This window comes from Paroedura picta, chromosome 13, assembly GCF_049243985.1.
Source record: "Paroedura picta isolate Pp20150507F chromosome 13, Ppicta_v3.0, whole genome shotgun sequence".
Classification (NCBI taxonomy): Eukaryota; Metazoa; Chordata; class Lepidosauria; order Squamata; family Gekkonidae; genus Paroedura; species Paroedura picta.
In genome coordinates, this window is record NC_135381.1 from 8375485 (window position 1) to 8392248 (window position 16764).

The following is a 16764-nucleotide window of genomic DNA, read 5'->3' on the forward strand; positions in this document are numbered from 1 at the left end:
GGTTAAGAGCGGCAACTTCTAATCCGGAAAAGCAAGTTTGACTCCCTGCTCCTTGGGTTAGTCACAGCCCTGATAGTGCTGTTCTGACCGAGCAGTAATATCAGGGCTCTCTCAGCCTCAACTCCCTCACAGAGTGTCTGTTGTAGGGAGAGGAAAGTGAAGGAGATTGTAAGACGCTTTGAAACTCATTCGGGTAGAGAAAAGCGGCAGATAAGAACCAACTCTTCTTCTTCATTAATCTCAGGGCTTTCTCAGCCTCACCTCCCTCACAGGGTGTCTGTTGTGGGGAGAGGAAAGGGAAGTCGATTGGAAGCCCCTTTGAGACTCATTCAGGTAGAGAAAAGCGGCATATAAAAACTAGCTCTTCTTCATGAATTGAGAAATACCTTTTTATCCTAGGCGGGGAGATCTTTGGCTTGCGCATGAGAATACACACTGGGAGTTTAACTTCAGCCTAGGACAGAATATTATTTCTTAGCTCAGGAGGTTGGACTAGATGACCCAGGAGGTCCCTTCCAATTCTGTGATTCTATCAGGTTTTGGGAGTGATTATGAATTATGTCCTATACCAGTGATGGACATTTTGTCACATTTATAAAGTTCAAAGTTTAATTCATGCTTCCAAAATACAAAAAGCCCTGTTTTATTTTATTTATTTTACATTTGCGCATGAAGGCAAAGCCACAGAGGAACAGGAAATGCCTGTGATGCTCTTCCCACCTAAAACACAATCCTTCCAGAGAATCAACCTTATTTATCCATATAATTTTTTTACCCCTGCCCAGCAGTTGAGTTGGGTCTGACAGATAAACGGGAAGGTTTTTTCATTGGAAACGATTAAAGCTGCTAAAATCGTCACTTAAAAAGCAAATTCTCTCTCTCCCTTCCCAAGGCCGGCAGCCTGAAACCAAGACCCTGAATCTGGAGACTGCGGGTGTGAAAATGAACTCTGCAACGGGAAAGATCATTGTTGACCCAAGCGAAGCCACTTCTGTTCCTCACATTTATGCAGTCGGAGACATTACAGAGGTAGACGGCTTCATAAACTGTTTTACAATCACAGGAAACCTTTCTTTGTTCCTGATTCATAACTAGTGCCCTGTTGTTATCATGCTGTAATAGATACCGGTGTTTAGTTGTTGTTTTTTATTTTTGGCCGATTCCGCATGGAGGGTGTAGCGTTGGGCTGCCCCCTGGTATTTCCACCAGTTGAAGAAGGTCTGGAGTTTCGTACTGCCACACGTGGTACCATCCTGCCAACATTCTCCCCATGCGGCATGGAACACTGCAGCCACACAAGGGTGCCAGGTGGCAGTACATTGGGAGGGCCTGTTACGGTTCCTGCCACGGAACCTGGATTGTTGGCCAACAAATGGCCACACATTGGCAGAGGACCCATTGGTGCCCTGGCTGCCTACTGGAACGCCGGAGATATCTGCATTCCCTTGCTCTGTGGCTTCCGGGTGCCTGGGACAGGGCAGCGGCAGGGTGACCCCTAGGCAGTGTCGATGTCCTGTTGCGTTAGGAGTTTCCCCTACCTCCGGACGAACAGTATATCGGGACGTTGTCCCCGTGCAGAATCAGCCTTTGAGACACAGAGCGGATAGACGAGACACCCAGAGTTGTAATTTCCTGCAGGGAACTCATTTCTGCATTGGCGGTTATTACTGATTTTTATCAGGCTATGTGATGTCTGCCCACAGCCGATGATAATGCAAGGCGTCTGTCCAAGAGATAATGTATTTGTGGAATAAGTCAGTTCTACAGCCTATTCAAGTTTAATTTCCAGGCCAAAAATGCTAAACTTTGCAGCAGATCCCAGGATGCAACTTCTTCTGCAACCCTAATAATACCTACTACTGCTTTACTTTTATAGCCCGCCCTTCCCAGCTGGCTCAGGGTGCGTAAAAACAGGAATATACATGTTATAAAGTTACCTTGATAACAATTACACTTTTTCAAATTTAATCATTAATTAAATTATATTCATTTATACTGTTAATCTATTAAACCACTTGTATTAGGGTAAAGGGGAACTTCACTTCTGCTGCGTGCTTGGCTCGAGGATGGGGCATTTTTGGTTTTGTGAGGAGGGGGGGCCGGTGGGGTCTCGGTGCTAATTTCCTGGCCTTAATTGTAGGCCCAGTGGAACAGCTCTGTCTTACTTAGTATTTATCATTTATATCTCACCACTCCCATATAGGCTTGTGGCGGCTGACAATACAATAAACCCCCCAATAAAACATAAAAACAATACATGATTAAAAGCCATTAAAAGCCCTCGGGGGGGGGGTTGATAGGGAGTAGCGTAGATCTTATTTGCTCATGGGGAGCCAGCTTAGTGTAATGGTTAGGAGTGCAGACTTCTACTCAGGCGAGTCTGGTTTGATTCCCCGCTCTTCCCCCACATGCAGCCAGCTGGGTGACCTTGGGCTCGCCACAGCCCTGATAAGGTTGTTCAGATTGAGCAGAAATATCAGGGCTCTCTCAGCCTCACCTCCCTCACAAGGGCATCTGTTGTGGGGAGAGGAAAGGGAAGGCGATTGGAAGCCGCTTTGAGATTCCTTCAGGTAGAGAAAAGTGGCATATAAGGACCAACTTCTTCATCCGGTGCCCTGGCCTCAACCAAAGACCTGGCTGAAGAGCTCCATCTTACAGGCCCTGTGGAACTGCGCAAGCTCTTTCAAGGCCGTCAGCTGTCTCAAGAGCTCATTCCACCAGGTTTGGGCCAGGACCAGAATGCCCTGTCTTGGGTCAAGGCCATATAAACCACCCTCAGGCCAGGGACCTCCAGTAAGTTTGCCCTTGCAACCCCTCTGTAATTGTTGGAGGTCCTGGAAGTTCCTGATCTCATCTTTTTTGTCTGAGGAGAGAGGAGAGGACACTGTATCAGAATGTCATTTCTCAAGGCTAGATGGATTCCAGTAGGGAGGCCACTTGAAACCAGAGGTACTCGTAACGAAAACAGAATCCTGCACACTCTGGTATCTTGCTAGGCCACCCCTTCGTCTCTTCTCCTGGGAGACGCGTGATCTAAATGTTGATGAAAAGTCTCAAACTATTCAGATCAACAATAATCAGGCTGTCCCATTCAAGGGTGCAAAGTGAGCATTTGCGTCAACTTTGTTTTCCAAAGAGGTATTAAAGCCATGGTTTGCAAAAAACGAGCTTTTATCTTTGGGGGATGTTTTAGTAATTAGCTGGGCTTTACAGAGCAAGAGCCAGACGCTTTTGCAATTTTATCTCTCCTCCGATCTCTTGTCCAGTTCTGGAATGCAGCAATAACATCTGCATTTCCTGTTACCGAAGTGACTGGCAGCTGCTTTTCTGGTAGACGTGGGGTTGCGGGGTTGGGGGGTTGGCATCTTTCAGATGGCAAATGACATTTACAGGACTTGGAAGTAAGAATGCTATTTTGGAAAAGCCATAGAATGAGCTGGATAGATGATCTTTATGCGTTTAAAACCGATGGGTAGTTAACAAAACCGTCCTGCAGGGAGGAAAAGCTGAAGAGAGAGGCAGGCAGGATTTTGAAATCTGGAAACCGCAAACGAACCATCCCTGTGATTAATGTCTCCGATGTCTTATAATAATTACAATTGCGTTAGATACGATCCTTACGTATTAATTGGATGAATGCTGAGGATATCTCAGCAGACTGCCTTGCTTCATGTATAAGTGTAAAGTTATAAATAACAGGAAGAGATCTCCTCAGGAAGGCCTAATAAGTATAACTCTGAGGAAGATCAACCATGAAATGGGATTAAATCTGGATCTTCCTCGTCTGCTTGTCTGCAGTTGCCAGCTTGGGCACAATTTACGAGTCCGCTGGTCTGCGGGATTATTAAGCTTGGACTTCTCTTGTGTTTTGCTCACTATCTAAGCTGTTCTGCTATCTAAGGCAGGGGTAGTCAAACTGCGGCCCTCCAGATGTCCATGGACTACAATTTCCAAGAGCCCCCTGCCAGCGAATGCTGGCAGGGGGCTCCTGGGAATTGTAGTCCATGGACATCTGGAGGGCCGCAGTTTGACTACCCCTGATCTAAGGCTAGGGCTTTCTTAAATTTATGTTACAGGAACACATGGACTGTTGCGATATCCTCATCCTTCGTTCAGTTAATAAGTAAAGGTCGTAAATAATGCAGTGGTCATTATTATTCATCACAGTGATTGTTTGTCCGTTTCCGATTCTTACTCTGCGATCCTGCGTTCTTATCAGCTTTTGAAATCTGCCCTAATGCAATCTTTGGGACCAGGATATCCAAAGAACTGTGTCCCCAAATATAACCTCGGGGTTCAAAGAGGTTCATGTAACATTCGTCGTGGAATGCATAGGAAGGCCAGGTTCTCCAGGAATTCTCCAAGTGGCCTTAAGCAAGCCATTTTCCCTTACTCTCCCCCAACACCACCCCGGGCAATATGGGGATTAAAATTATCGGGCTTCCTTGTCAGGCTGTTGTAGGGATCAGCTCAAGACGAAATGCGTGAAGTACTTTGGACATGAGAAGCAGTACAGAAATACCAAGGAACCATTACCCCTCTGGCTGCCAGGTGGGGATCTCTGAGGTGCTGCCGCCGTAGCCCCTCCCCTCCCGTCCTCGCATCTTATTCAAGCTGATAGAGCTATTTTGTCGTCTGCTCTCAGGATCGCCCTGAACTAACACCAACGGCAATCGCTGCAGGGAAGCTGCTGGCTCGCCGTTTGTTTGGCCAGTCGAAAGAACTAATGGATTATGGCAATGTGAGTATTTAACTTTTCCTTCCATCGCCTTTTAGAAGGACTTGTTGCTAAAAACACAAACCGCCACTTCTCTGCACGGGCAGGATCATCAGATTTTTTTGTGCCCTCGTCTTTCTCCTTTTTTCTTGATTTGACATCTGATTCAGCAGGGTGGGCAGAAGAATTGCTAACTGTGCGCATTTGCTCTTGTATCAGCAGAACTCAAAATGCGTTTTTTCTTCTTCTTTTTTAAGTTCTTAATGTCAATTGTTGCAGCTTGATGTTTAGAAAGCGCTCCCACGTGGGCAGCTGTGTGCAGAATCTTTGCTCTGCCTCAAGTATGCTTGAGTGAGCTTGGATGCAGTCGGCTTTTTTGGAAGGTTAGATCTCCACCAGATAAAGATGCAAGACTACAGACAAACTGTTTTATTCAAGTTCTAAGTTTATTCCTTAAGTAAAACTTTGTTGGCCTTAAAGGAGCCAACGGAGAGAGCCAGCTTGGACAGAGGTTCAGAAATTACATCCACAAGTTCTTTTAGTACCCTTGGATGCAGTTCATCTGGCCCAGAGGACTCTGTTTCATTTAAAGAAACTAGGTGTTTATGGACACTAAGCAATGGATAGAGAGGGCATTATAGTCTTATACTCTGAGAGTAACCATGTTGTTGCATGTTTTGTAGGTGCCCACTACTGTTTTCACACCCTTGGAATATGGATGTGTTGGTCTCTCGGAGGAACAAGCCTCAGGCCTCTTGGGGCCAGATAACATAGAGGTATGCTCGCCCCCTTTGTTGGGATGGTCACTTCCTGGAAGGGTTGGGCGGCCATCTTGGTTTAGGGTACCGATTGGAGTAGAGTTGCAGAGACCCAGGTTCGGATCTACGCAACATAAAGCTCACTAGGGGGATCCTCGGCCCAGTCATTCTTTCCGTGCAGCCTACCACCCAGGACCAACTGAGAGAGAAGAGAGCCATGCATGACATCAGGAGCTTTTTGGAGAAATGGTGGGGTCAAAATGTGTAGATATGTTGCTCTCGCTCTGTCGTGTGCAGCCTAGCTAGGCTGTGCCTTGCAGTGTTGCAAAGAAATGGGTCAGTCTGGGATCTATAAAATCAAGCAATACATCAAGCAATACACACATACGGCCAGAAGTCGAAATCCTGCCAAAATCTCTTATCAAAGGCCTAAACACACTCTTGCCTCCAGCACGGAGTGACAGAGGTAAATTTCAGACTAGGGATGGGCGATTCGGCTTCGGAAACGGCCGAATCGCCCGAATCAGGCCCGATTCGGACGTTTCCGAAGTGGAAACGGTTCAAATCGGGGCCTCTTTAACTTCCAGGAGCTCATTCACCCAAGTGAGAGCCTGTTCTGAAAAGGCTCTGGCCCTGGGTGAGACCAAGCATATGCCTCGAGAGCCACCAGCCAGTTTGTATTGGCAGAAAAGCATGGAAACTTTCTCGATGACCTCGAAGGAGCCACTAGCTCTAAGGACATGGTGGCTATGAGGATGACACAGAGGACAAGGGAATGACGCTGGAAGCTGTTAGGGGAGAAGGGGATAGAACTGGGAAGCCCTGAAGCACTTGGGTGCCAAGATGATTGTTTCAAGAGATGGTATTTCCTACCTGCAGATAAGCCTCTGCATCTCCAAGGGGTATTTGGCAAAGCCAGTTTTGAAATGTATTAATGATAACATACCAGAATACTAATTGCAAGGATTCTTCATTTCACCTTCCCTTCATCAGGTTTACCACGCATTTTATAAGCCTTTGGAATTCTACGTGCCTGAAAGAGACGCTGCCCAGTGTTATATAAAAGTAAGTGTTGCTCATGTTGATCATTGTTCTGGTACGAATGATGCTCTCTAGCCTTGATCAGCAACTTATTTTGCAGGCGGCCACTTGTCAGCAAAGAGCATGGAGGCCGGCCCAGAGCCTCAATTTTAATTCCTTATCCTTATCAGAGCACTGTGTAAACAAGATACATTATATAATATTTCAGAGGGTAGCTGTCTTGGCCTGCAGCAGACCTCTGACTCTCGAAAGCTCGCCCCTGTTCCCCAATTTGTGTTTCTCTGGGGCGCTACTGAACTTGAATCTAGTCCTTCATAGTTTAATATATTTTGCATGGCCCTAATTCAAGTCAAGTCGATTGCCCTCTCTCATTCCTTCGATAGTTACCTGGAATCTCCTTTTTCCCTTTCTTGAAGAAGGGGGCAAGAATTGGATTAAATTAATTCAAAAGAAATTCCGTCTAAACATCCGGCAGAAGTTCCTGATAGTTAGAGCGGTCTCTCAGTGGAACAGGCTTCCTCAGGAGGTGGTGGGTTCTCCATCTTTGGAAATTTTAAGCAGAGGCTGGATAGCCATCTGACGGAGAGGCTGATTCTGTGAAGGCTCAAGGGGGTAGCAGGTGACAGTGGATGAGCGATGGGTTGTGAGTGTCCTGCATAGTGCAGTGGGTTGGACTAGATGACCCAGGAGGTCCCTTCCAACTCTACGATTCTATTATTCTTTTCCTCTCTTTCTCATGCATTAATTTCAGCTGGTGTGTTCACGTGCACAAGAACAGCGAATCCTCGGCCTTCATTTCATTGGTCCGAATGCAGGGGAAGTTGTTCAAGGATTCGCCCTTGGAATCAAGTAAGTAATAAAGAATTGGGGGGGGGGGGGTTCAAAAGCTCCCTCTTTAATCGCTTGGTTTTGGCAAGGCTAAAAAAAAAAGGAGCCAGTGTTTTAGGTTTCTTTTATGTCTCATTTCCTCTATTTTCATCAAAATATGGCCGTTCTTTATTAATAAATGCCAGGCTTAGTGACGGACATACCAGATTTTTGTATTTATATTTATGAAATATGTCTCTTGGCAAACCCTGCAGCCCGACATATCCTCCCCCCACTCCTCCAAATCAAATTCACCACGCAGCTGTTAACTCTTCAAAACGCAACAAAGGAAAAAGCTCTCCCGGCTTTTCTGTTCTCCGGATAAAAAATGATCATCGAAATATTCAGAAGCTGACCTTTTGAGCGGACAGACTGAAAACGGGATGAAAAGCTTGTTTTGATTACGTTTTGTGGGGAAGCCTCTCTTTTAGAAGGGGAATTCATCAAAGCTTCGCAGAGCAGCTCAGAGGGGTTGTCCCCCCCTCCCTACTAGATCTGTGTGGATTTTTGAAATTAGAGTGATTCAAAGTCCAAAGAGGAGGGGAGAGGATAGAAACATCTGTAGTTCAAAACAGTTAAGAGGGCTGACTGTGCCCCATCATCTGCTGAAATGCCAATTTGGTGCTGCCTATAGCAGGGGTAGTCAACCTGTGACCCTCCAGATGTCCATGGACTACAATTCCCATGAGCCCCTGCCAGCAAACGCTGGCAGGGGCTCATGGGAATTGTAGTCCATGGACATCTGGAGGGCCACAGGTTGACTATTCATGCAACTCCAGCATAATCTGCAGACTGAGGGTGCTAATGTGGGAAGAAGGGAAAGCAAGGTCCAGTGGCTGAGTAGGAAACGGGACCATAGGAGACTGAATTAAATCCAGATTACCTTGAATGGCATAAGATGACTGAGTACCGAAACGGTTGAGCTGGTGCAGAGCTAATGAGCAAATGCAACGTGAACCAGCAAGGCCGAGGTGGTGTAACGTCCGACTCGGATAGTATAAACCAGAATTTGAATCCCTGCTGCAACTTGAGAGTTCAATGATTCCTTATCAAACCTCTAGTGTTTTTAAACTTAAAAAGAGTGGTGGAATCTCTTGACTTGGTTCGGGACTGTAACGCTGGGAAAAGGAAGTTTAAGCCTCACGTGCAGGATAGGCCATCATCCTAGCCATGATGGGTAGGTAGAGCCTCCCTGTACAGGGGCAGTATATCTCGGAATGACAAGTGCTGGGGTGGGAGCAGCCATTTGGCCTCTTTGCTGCATTTGGGAGCATCTGGTTGGCCAGTGTGGGAGATGGGAGGCTGGACCCGACAGACCATTGGTCTGCTCCAGGGGGGCTGCTCTCCCGGGCCCCTTGTTCATACCCATTTGACAGTTCTTGGTTTAAAGAGCCAGAGAGGATATGCAAAGGGATCAGAGCCAGCACAGTATAATAACTCAAGTGTCAAACTAAGATGGCAGAGAGTCAAGTTCAAATCCTCGATGAGCCACGAAACTCCCTGGATGAACGTGAGCCAATCACCCTCTTCCTATCTCATCATAGCCTGCTTCACAGGGGTGTTGTGAGGACAGGGAAGGGGGAAACACATCTGCCACCATCTCCATCCAATATCTGATGCAAATGAAATGTTCAAGGGTGGGGAGAGAGAAAGCTGGAGGGATATTCAGAGAATGGAATTTTCATGTGTGCCTTTCTGCAGCCTCCCTTTGTGTGTAGAAATCCTTCCGGAATGCTTTGTTTATAGGAAAGCAGACCCCCCCTCTGGAGAGGCCTGGAGGAGATCCATATGCAGATAGGCTGCTTGCAGTATTTTCCCATTAAAACAGATATTTTTGCTGCTCAAACCTGGCACCGGGTATTAATTTCCAGGGATGACCGAGGCCTTCCCATTAGTGGCATGGGGTGTTCTTTTTCCTTGCCTCTGCTGCCCTCAAGTGGCTGGCAGCAGGAGGACATACGAAACCCAGATTCACGTCTGGCTCCTGCAGAGACGGCTCAGAGCATATAGCACGAACCGTTTTGATAAAGAGAGCGAAATCTGAGAGTCCGGCTCCTGAAAATCTGGCAGGGTTGTTGCTTCAGGTGTCATTCCCTACGGCTTTCTAGTAAGTAGGTCCCTACTGTGTAATTCCAGCATTCACTTTAATCAGTTAGGTGGCTTTGCTTCACGTCTGGTGGCATCCAGATTTCTGCAGATTTATTTATTCAATTTATTTCCCGCTGTGAGCCTTCGGGGTGCGGCTGGTTACAACAATTGTTAAAACCTCAATAAAACCCCATAAAACATAAAAAAGATCTCTCACATAAAAACTAACAAGATGTCAAAATCTGGTGGTAAAACTCATCCCATTTTGGCAGAACACTAAAACCATCTTAAGGAGAGGGGGAGGGAGGGAGAGGATGCATTACAACAAATTTAGTTCAGCATTACAACAAATTTAGAGTCCAGTGGCACCTTTAAGACCAAGCAGGTTAACTCGGTTGGTCTTAAAGTCGCCATTGGACTCTAAATTGCTTGGCTCCCCACTTGAATCTTAGTTCGGCATTGCCTGCTGTGATCGGTAGCAGCTCTCCAAGTCTCAGGCAGAGAGAAAGGTTTCTCCCAATGACAGGTCCCGAGTGATGCTAGGGATTGAACCTGGGACCTCCTGCAGGCAGAAAGCGCGTTCTGCCTCTGAGCCTCCGTCTTTGGCCTCCTTATGCGATGGCCTTGTGGGAAACCAAGCCAAATGAAAACCAGATTGGATTAAGATGGCAGAGGTGAAGGGGAGGGGCGGCTCGCTGATTATAGCCTATGCATATTTCTTGCATATGTTTTGCAGTCCATTAATTGCTAGCAGTAAAAAAATTCTGGCTAGGCTTTTTTAAAGCCCAAAAGAAAAGAAAAAGTCATCTTTTTGATGTTTCCTCCAAAAGTCCCTGCGCAAAGAAAGTATGTGAAATCTGATCAGCAGCTCCGCCTTGCCCAGACAGACTTAAAAATTGTAGCCAAAGGTTTTTGTGTGTGTTTTGAGTTGGGTTTTTTTTTTTTTTAATTGAAGATCAAGCCATTTCATGACTCTGGAGTTTAAAAATATAGAAAACAACCTAAGTCACTGTAGAAGTCATAACACAGGGCCGTGTGTAGACGGCTGTGTGTTTAAGCAATTACTTTGTGCCAAGGAATGGCAAGGTAGACTGTTGCAGTTTTCCTAGGTTGGAACATAAAGTGCTCATGGTGGTAGGATTCCACTAACCTTTAAAAAGCTTGGCTGCTAAAGCTGTGTTTAGGAAGAGGCACAGGGACATGCAAGCATGAAAGAGAGACACCTGTCTTTTTGCTGCATTGTCTTACCATTGATCCATTTAGGAGAAGGGCCAGGTTATCCATGTAATGCGTGCTACAGGCCCTGCACTTCCAGGGGCCCCAGGTGCTACCTCCCCCCTATGGATCAGGGCTGTAGCCTCTCTCTTCTCCCCTTTTTCCTCTTTAAGGACACTCAGAGTGACACCCCTTTCCACTGTAGGGGGGCACCTCTGCCCCCAGTCTGGCTGCTTCCAATTATACTCTGCTAGAAGAAGAAGAGTTGGTTCTTATATGCCGCTTTCTCTACCAGGAGTCTCAAAGCAGCTTACAATCACCTCCCCTTCCTCTCCCCACAACAGGCACTCTGTGATATAGGTGAGGCTGAGAGAGCTCTGACAGAACTGCTGTGTGATAACAGCTCTATCAGGGCTGTGGCGAGCCCAAGGTCACCCAGCTGGCTGCATGTGGGGGAGTGCAGAATCAACCCCGGCTCGCCAGGTTAGAGGTCTGCACTCCTAACCACTACACCAAGCTGGCTCTCCCTGCGAATCCTTAAACTAGCTCTGGTGTTACAAGCTCCAAAGATCCTTAAACCAGTCCTGCTCAAGACTATCTCTGACTAGCAGAGCTCTCCAAGGACTTGGGTCAATGCAGCTTGGTCCCAGCATCAGCCCCTGAGATCCAGAGTGATGTCAGAGGTTGAAGCTGGAACCTTCTGCCTGGAAAACATGTGCTCTGCCATTGAGCCACAGCCATCAAAGTATGCCCAGGGTGCCGTGCCAGAGGCACAGTGGTGGTCCAGGGCCCCAGAGATCTCTCAAATGCCTCAGTCCTCTTAGCTCCTTTCTCTTGAGTGCTTTCCCCCCCCCCCATGGTCTCCATCACTGGCACTGCCCTCTCCTCTCCAGATGCGGCGCTACCTATTCCCAGATGATGGAGACAGTTGGCATCCACCCGACCTGCGCCGAGGAAGTCACAAAGCTGCACATTACAAAGCGTTCGGGCTTGGACGCCACGGTCACCAGCTGCTGAGGTTAGCCGCCGTCCCTGGGAAGCCAGCGAAAGAGCACGTGGCAGAAGCTATATGAAGAGCGTCAAGACAAGCGAAATCTGGAGCTTCAGGTCCTATAGTTTAATCCTTTTTTCATCCTAGCTATATATCAGCTTGTCAGCTCAAACAGGCCATTAGGATCGGTCAGAGGATTTCGTTCCCGAGGGGCAGATGGATTTTTCGTTGGCACGGTTGAAAGGCAGCAAAAATGATTTTGCAGATGCTGGGGAGGGTGGTGGTGATGGTGGTGGTGGTGGAGTCCCTTAATTCTTATCGCTAGGCCTGCAAAAAAATTAGATTGAGCTAAGCAACTGAGGTTAGCCAGCTCAGCTTTAAGCTGATCCTGCACTGAGCAGGAGGTTGACCTAGATGGCCTGTCTGGCCCCTTCCAACTCTATGATTCTATGATTCTATAAGCAGTGGCTGGACAGATCCTTATCCTGGGTGCTTGAGGCTGAGCATTGAGCAGGGGGGTGGTTGAGCAATTGCCGTGTATCGGGGTGGGCAACTGGGCACCTACCATTGTCTTTCCTGGTACCTTTTAAGGGGCATGGCCAATTAACCAGCAAGTCTGCTGATTGATCACCGGAAATCTGATTGGCTGTGCGGATTTCTGATAACGTTGCTTTGGCAGCAGGCATTATCACAGCAGAAAGAAGGATCTTCACAGTATGACCGAGCGGAAACTGGGGTAGCCATTTGAGGGGCTGGCTATGCCTTTAGCAGCTGTTTGGGGGCTGCATCCAATGCACTGTGTCTGGATGTCCAAGTTTTAAAAGAGAATAAACCAGTTTTTAGTAAAACCAGGAAATGTGACTATCAGGAGCAGGGCTGAGCCATTCCTGGGTTAAAACTGCGGTAAGAGTCAAAAGAAGAGAGAGAGCGAAGCAAGCAATCCTGATACTGCCACGCAAATTCTCACTGTCAAAAAGTACAACTGGCTTATTGGGGCCTAGAAAGTTCTGCCAGGGAGATCAGGAAACGAGTCTACCACTTGTCCATGCAGACACTGTGTGCTTTTTGTGTTCCTGTTTGTATCGCCGCTGGACATCGCACAACACCTGTTTGCTAGCAGCCCTTGCAGGGCCTTGCCTCAACTTTGTCCCCGTTGCGTCTAAACATTTCCCTCTTTGTGAACTGCCTCTTGGCAGCCAGGAGGGGGAGCCGCTGATTCACGCGAGGCGAGAAGACAGGAGCTTGCTTACTAAGTCAAATCTCCCCTTCCTTACCCCTTGAAAAGGCGTTTTTCGCCCATGATCGGGTAAGAGCTTGATGTTTTAGTTTCCAGTAAGATGTGGTGCAGAGTGGTAAGCGGCAGAAATACTGTTTGAAGCTGTCTGCCCATGAGGTTGGGCGATCCCAGCAGCCGGCTCAAGGTTGACTCAGCCTTCCATCCTTCCGAGGTCGGTCAAATGAGTACCCAGCTTGCTGGGGGGGTAAATGGTAATGACTGGGGAAGGCACTGGCAAACCACCCCGTATTGAGTCTGACATGAAAACGCTAGAGAGCGTCACCCCAAGGGGGGGGGGGCATGGGACAACACCATGTAGAATCAAAGAATACTAGAGTTGGAAGGGACCCCCTGGGTCATCTAGCCCAACCCCCTGCACTATGCAGGACACTCACAATCCTATGGCTCATCCACTGTAACCTGCCACCCCCTTGAGCCTTCACAGAATCAGCCTCTCCATCAGATGGCTATCCAGCCTCTGTTTAAAAATTTCCAAAGATGGAGAACGCACCACCTCCCGAGGAAGTGTAGAGAGTGTGAAGCTAATCCATACTATTTTCTATCTCTGCCTAAAACTTCTCTTCTAATGGAGCCCTTCCAAATGCTGAGATATATATATATTTTTATTTATTTCTGCCGTTTTAGACTGATGATACAGACTCCCTGAAGGTGTAACGGCAGCCAGTCTGGCATTCCAGCCCAACTTAAGTCATTGCTTCATGATGAGCCTGACTTGTTTCTCTTTTTTATGTACACAAATCTAGAACTGCGCCGAAGGGCTGGAACCAACGGCAAGGCTGGGAGAGATGGAAATGAGAGGGATTTGCTCCTTTCTTGACGGATTCTGCCTCGCGCTCCCCAGGGATGGCTTTTTGTAACAATATCAGCCTGGCCAACGTTGACTCGAAAGGCCTGATGGATGATTCGGATTATTTCCTGTGCGCGCAAAGCTGGGAAATGTGCCTTTCGCCGAGCACGTGCAGTGCGGCTGCCCCGCTGGATGCCAGCTAATGACGACTTGTGTATCAAACCCCACAGCGGAGTAGACGGGCCTGATGTTTGCTGGATCCTTAATCAACACGCGTTTCATGTATCGTTGGCAGCTGGGTGGAAAGATAAAGAATTCTTCTTTCTCTAGTGTGTGGCTCTCGTTAATACTGCATTTGTGGTAGCTTTTAAGAGAGAGTTTTCTACGGTGCTCCCTTGGTTGTTATGGGGTTTTCTTGCACATATTTCCCTTTTCCATAATATCAGGGATTGACAAAATCAGCGAAAGGATGTGACCTGGAGGTTGTCCCCCAAAGCTTCCTTCAAGATCGTTTGGAAGATGAATATCGGCTCAGGGCTTTTGATAACCGCAAGCTGGAACCCAACCCACAGGTTGAGTTTCTAGACATCCATTGAGCATCCGTGATTTCAGAGATGTTTTGCTCACTTGGTTACCCTTGCTCCCAGCACTCGACTTCTTAACCCCACTCCAACCCCCTGGTCATAGCTCAGTTCAAGGCATAACACCAACCCTGTAGTTCAGCTTCTCAAACCATGGCTTTGAGTTAAGCTAACATCTGCCAGGGCATAGGAAAATGGCTGGACCCCCCAAAAGCAGACATTATTTCATCCGTGTGAATTCACAACCCCCTGATATATGACAGTAGCGATCCTAAGAGGCTTCTTCTCAATAATCCATTTGATGCTGGTTTATTTCTTTTTTATTAGTCAAATTTATAGGCTGCTACTCCTAGCCAGCCAACTTGCAGAAGCTAACAATTCATAAGCAATAAAAATGCAGTGATATCGTTATGATAAACATTAAAACAATCCCCATATTATTCTCTCTCCACCCCATGCTAAGCCTACCCCCCATCGGCCATACAACCAGAGAAGGAACCGAGCAAGTTCTGTCAGTGCCCTCAGCTCTTTCGGGAGCTTGTTCCACCAGGGGTTTCATGGTTGAGGGCAGGTGCACTTCACATGGCCCAGGGATCTCCAACCTGTTAGAACTTATGGATCAGAAGAAGAAGATGAAGAAGAAGAAGAAGAAGGAAGAAGAATTGGTTCTTGATATCACTGTTCAGTTAGAACAGATTTATCAGTGCTGTGGCAAGCCCAAGGTCACCCAGCTGGCTGCATGTGAAGGAGAAGGGGGGAATCAAACCTGGCTCACCAGATTAGAAGTCTGAGCTCCTAACCACTACACCAAGCATTGCTAATTGGGAGATTTTGTAATTTTCCTTATTTAAACAGAATCTGCCCCTGTGGGCAAAACTGTATAGCATCTGTATCACCTGTTTTATTGCATTGTCTATTTTACAGGGATATTCAGGTTACATTTTTATCTCCCCTCTTAATCAGGAAAGCTAGATCATCCGACCAGATTGTGTTTAATGAAAAATCAGAATCCTACCTTGCTGGAGACCACAGCAATATCTTTACCATTTGCCCATCAGATTGCGAGAGCTGAAAATGCAACTCTTAATTTTTGTCTTAAATTTTGATCTCCACAAGCTGCATCTAATGGTGATTCTAATTGTATTCTCTCTCTTATGACATGCCCATCATGTTGATGTTACTTCCTGTTTGTCTTTATGAACACTATTCTGGAACTCTTTTTTAAAAGCATGCCATCGAGGAGAGGCCATGGCTGAACCTCATCTTGCACGTGATTCTATGTGCTCTTAGCTGAACATCTTGCATGTGATTCTATGCACTCTTGTTCGCCGGATCTTGAAATGGCTGGAGATGCGGTGTATCCTCTTGAGGAACGGTTGCTGCTGCCAGATCACCCCTGAGTTCCCTGGTTCTTTCTCACTGCTTGTATCTTATTGATTGCAATCTAAACTAGGCTTTCTCAACCAGGGTTTCGTGAAACCCTGGGGTTTCTTGGTGGCCCTGGAAGGGTTTCCAAAATGGATGGGAATTAATTCATTTTAATGTATTTTTTTTTAAAATTCAAACATTTATTGGGTGATATGACACATATATGGTCACGTCGATCTGCCCCCCCCCCAAATGGCCGACAATGGGACTGGAGGGGGTGGGAAGGGGAGGGGCTTCAGGTGGGCGTGTCCACAGCTCTGCATCCCAACCTGATTCTGCAGGATGGCGCCACTTCTGGCGTTTCTCGAAGCCTGAAGAATGTTTCAGGGGCTTCTCAAAGGTAAAATAGTTGAGGAAGGCTGATCTAAACAGATAGAATCAGACAAAAGGAAACCGGAAGTTCCGAGTGGCACCTTACCAGCCGTATTATGTCGCACCTCTGCCCTTCACTCAAAGGTCTTTCCCACATGACTCAGTTCTATGCTTGTCCGCTGCCCTGAAAATCCTTAACGGGTAACCTTGTTTTTTCTCTCCTCAGCGGTGTGAACTTCCTTCCTCCCCCCCCCCCCCATTTTCTAAAAACAAAGGAGAGAAGGACCCCGAGGCACAGCAGCAATGATTCAAATGCAGGTCTGTTTATCCCAGCTAATGAGGACTAACAGATCCACTCATGATAGATGTGTGTTTGATAACGTTTCATGGAAAAGGCATGCTGAGGAGGGAACTCCCTTGAAACAAGGCAGTCACGGGATTAAGCGAGCCCATTGATTTGCAGCGCCAAGCAAAAATGTGAGCATGAAAACAAAATGCATTGCATAATGGAGACGAGGCGCCCCACCCCCTCCCCCGTCACAGCTAATGGATGGGTAATGCTAGCTCGGAAGGTGTCTCAAAGGATGTAAACAGGCCAAAATCAGTGGAATTGCTACGTGATAAAAGACCTTAATTTGATTTCAGCAATAAGGGGTTTTCTTTGCCTTGAACCTGAGCTGGA

The 16764-nt window shown here is 47.0% G+C and overlaps 1 protein-coding gene across 4 annotated transcripts in view; it reads left to right on the plus strand.

Annotated features, from left to right (window-relative positions):
• TXNRD2 (thioredoxin reductase 2) overlaps positions 1-14086 on the plus strand; it is a 43827-nt gene extending 29741 nt beyond the window's left edge. For 3 of the 4 annotated variants that reach the window (XM_077308997.1, XM_077308999.1, XM_077308998.1), the window contains exons 12-18: positions 893-1029; positions 4646-4741; positions 5401-5493; positions 6469-6540; positions 7268-7365; positions 11580-11793; positions 13718-14086. In XM_077308997.1, coding sequence (XP_077165112.1) covers positions 893-1029; positions 4646-4741; positions 5401-5493; positions 6469-6540; positions 7268-7365; positions 11580-11703 — 620 coding nt within the window. In that variant the 3' untranslated portion in view covers positions 11704-11793; positions 13718-14086. Of the gene's footprint in view, positions 1-892; positions 1030-4645; positions 4742-5400; positions 5494-6468; positions 6541-7267; positions 7366-11579; positions 11794-13717 lie in introns of those variants that run through there. The other variant, XM_077309000.1, reaches the window with a different exon arrangement.
• Positions 14087-16764: the final 2678 nt, after the last annotated feature.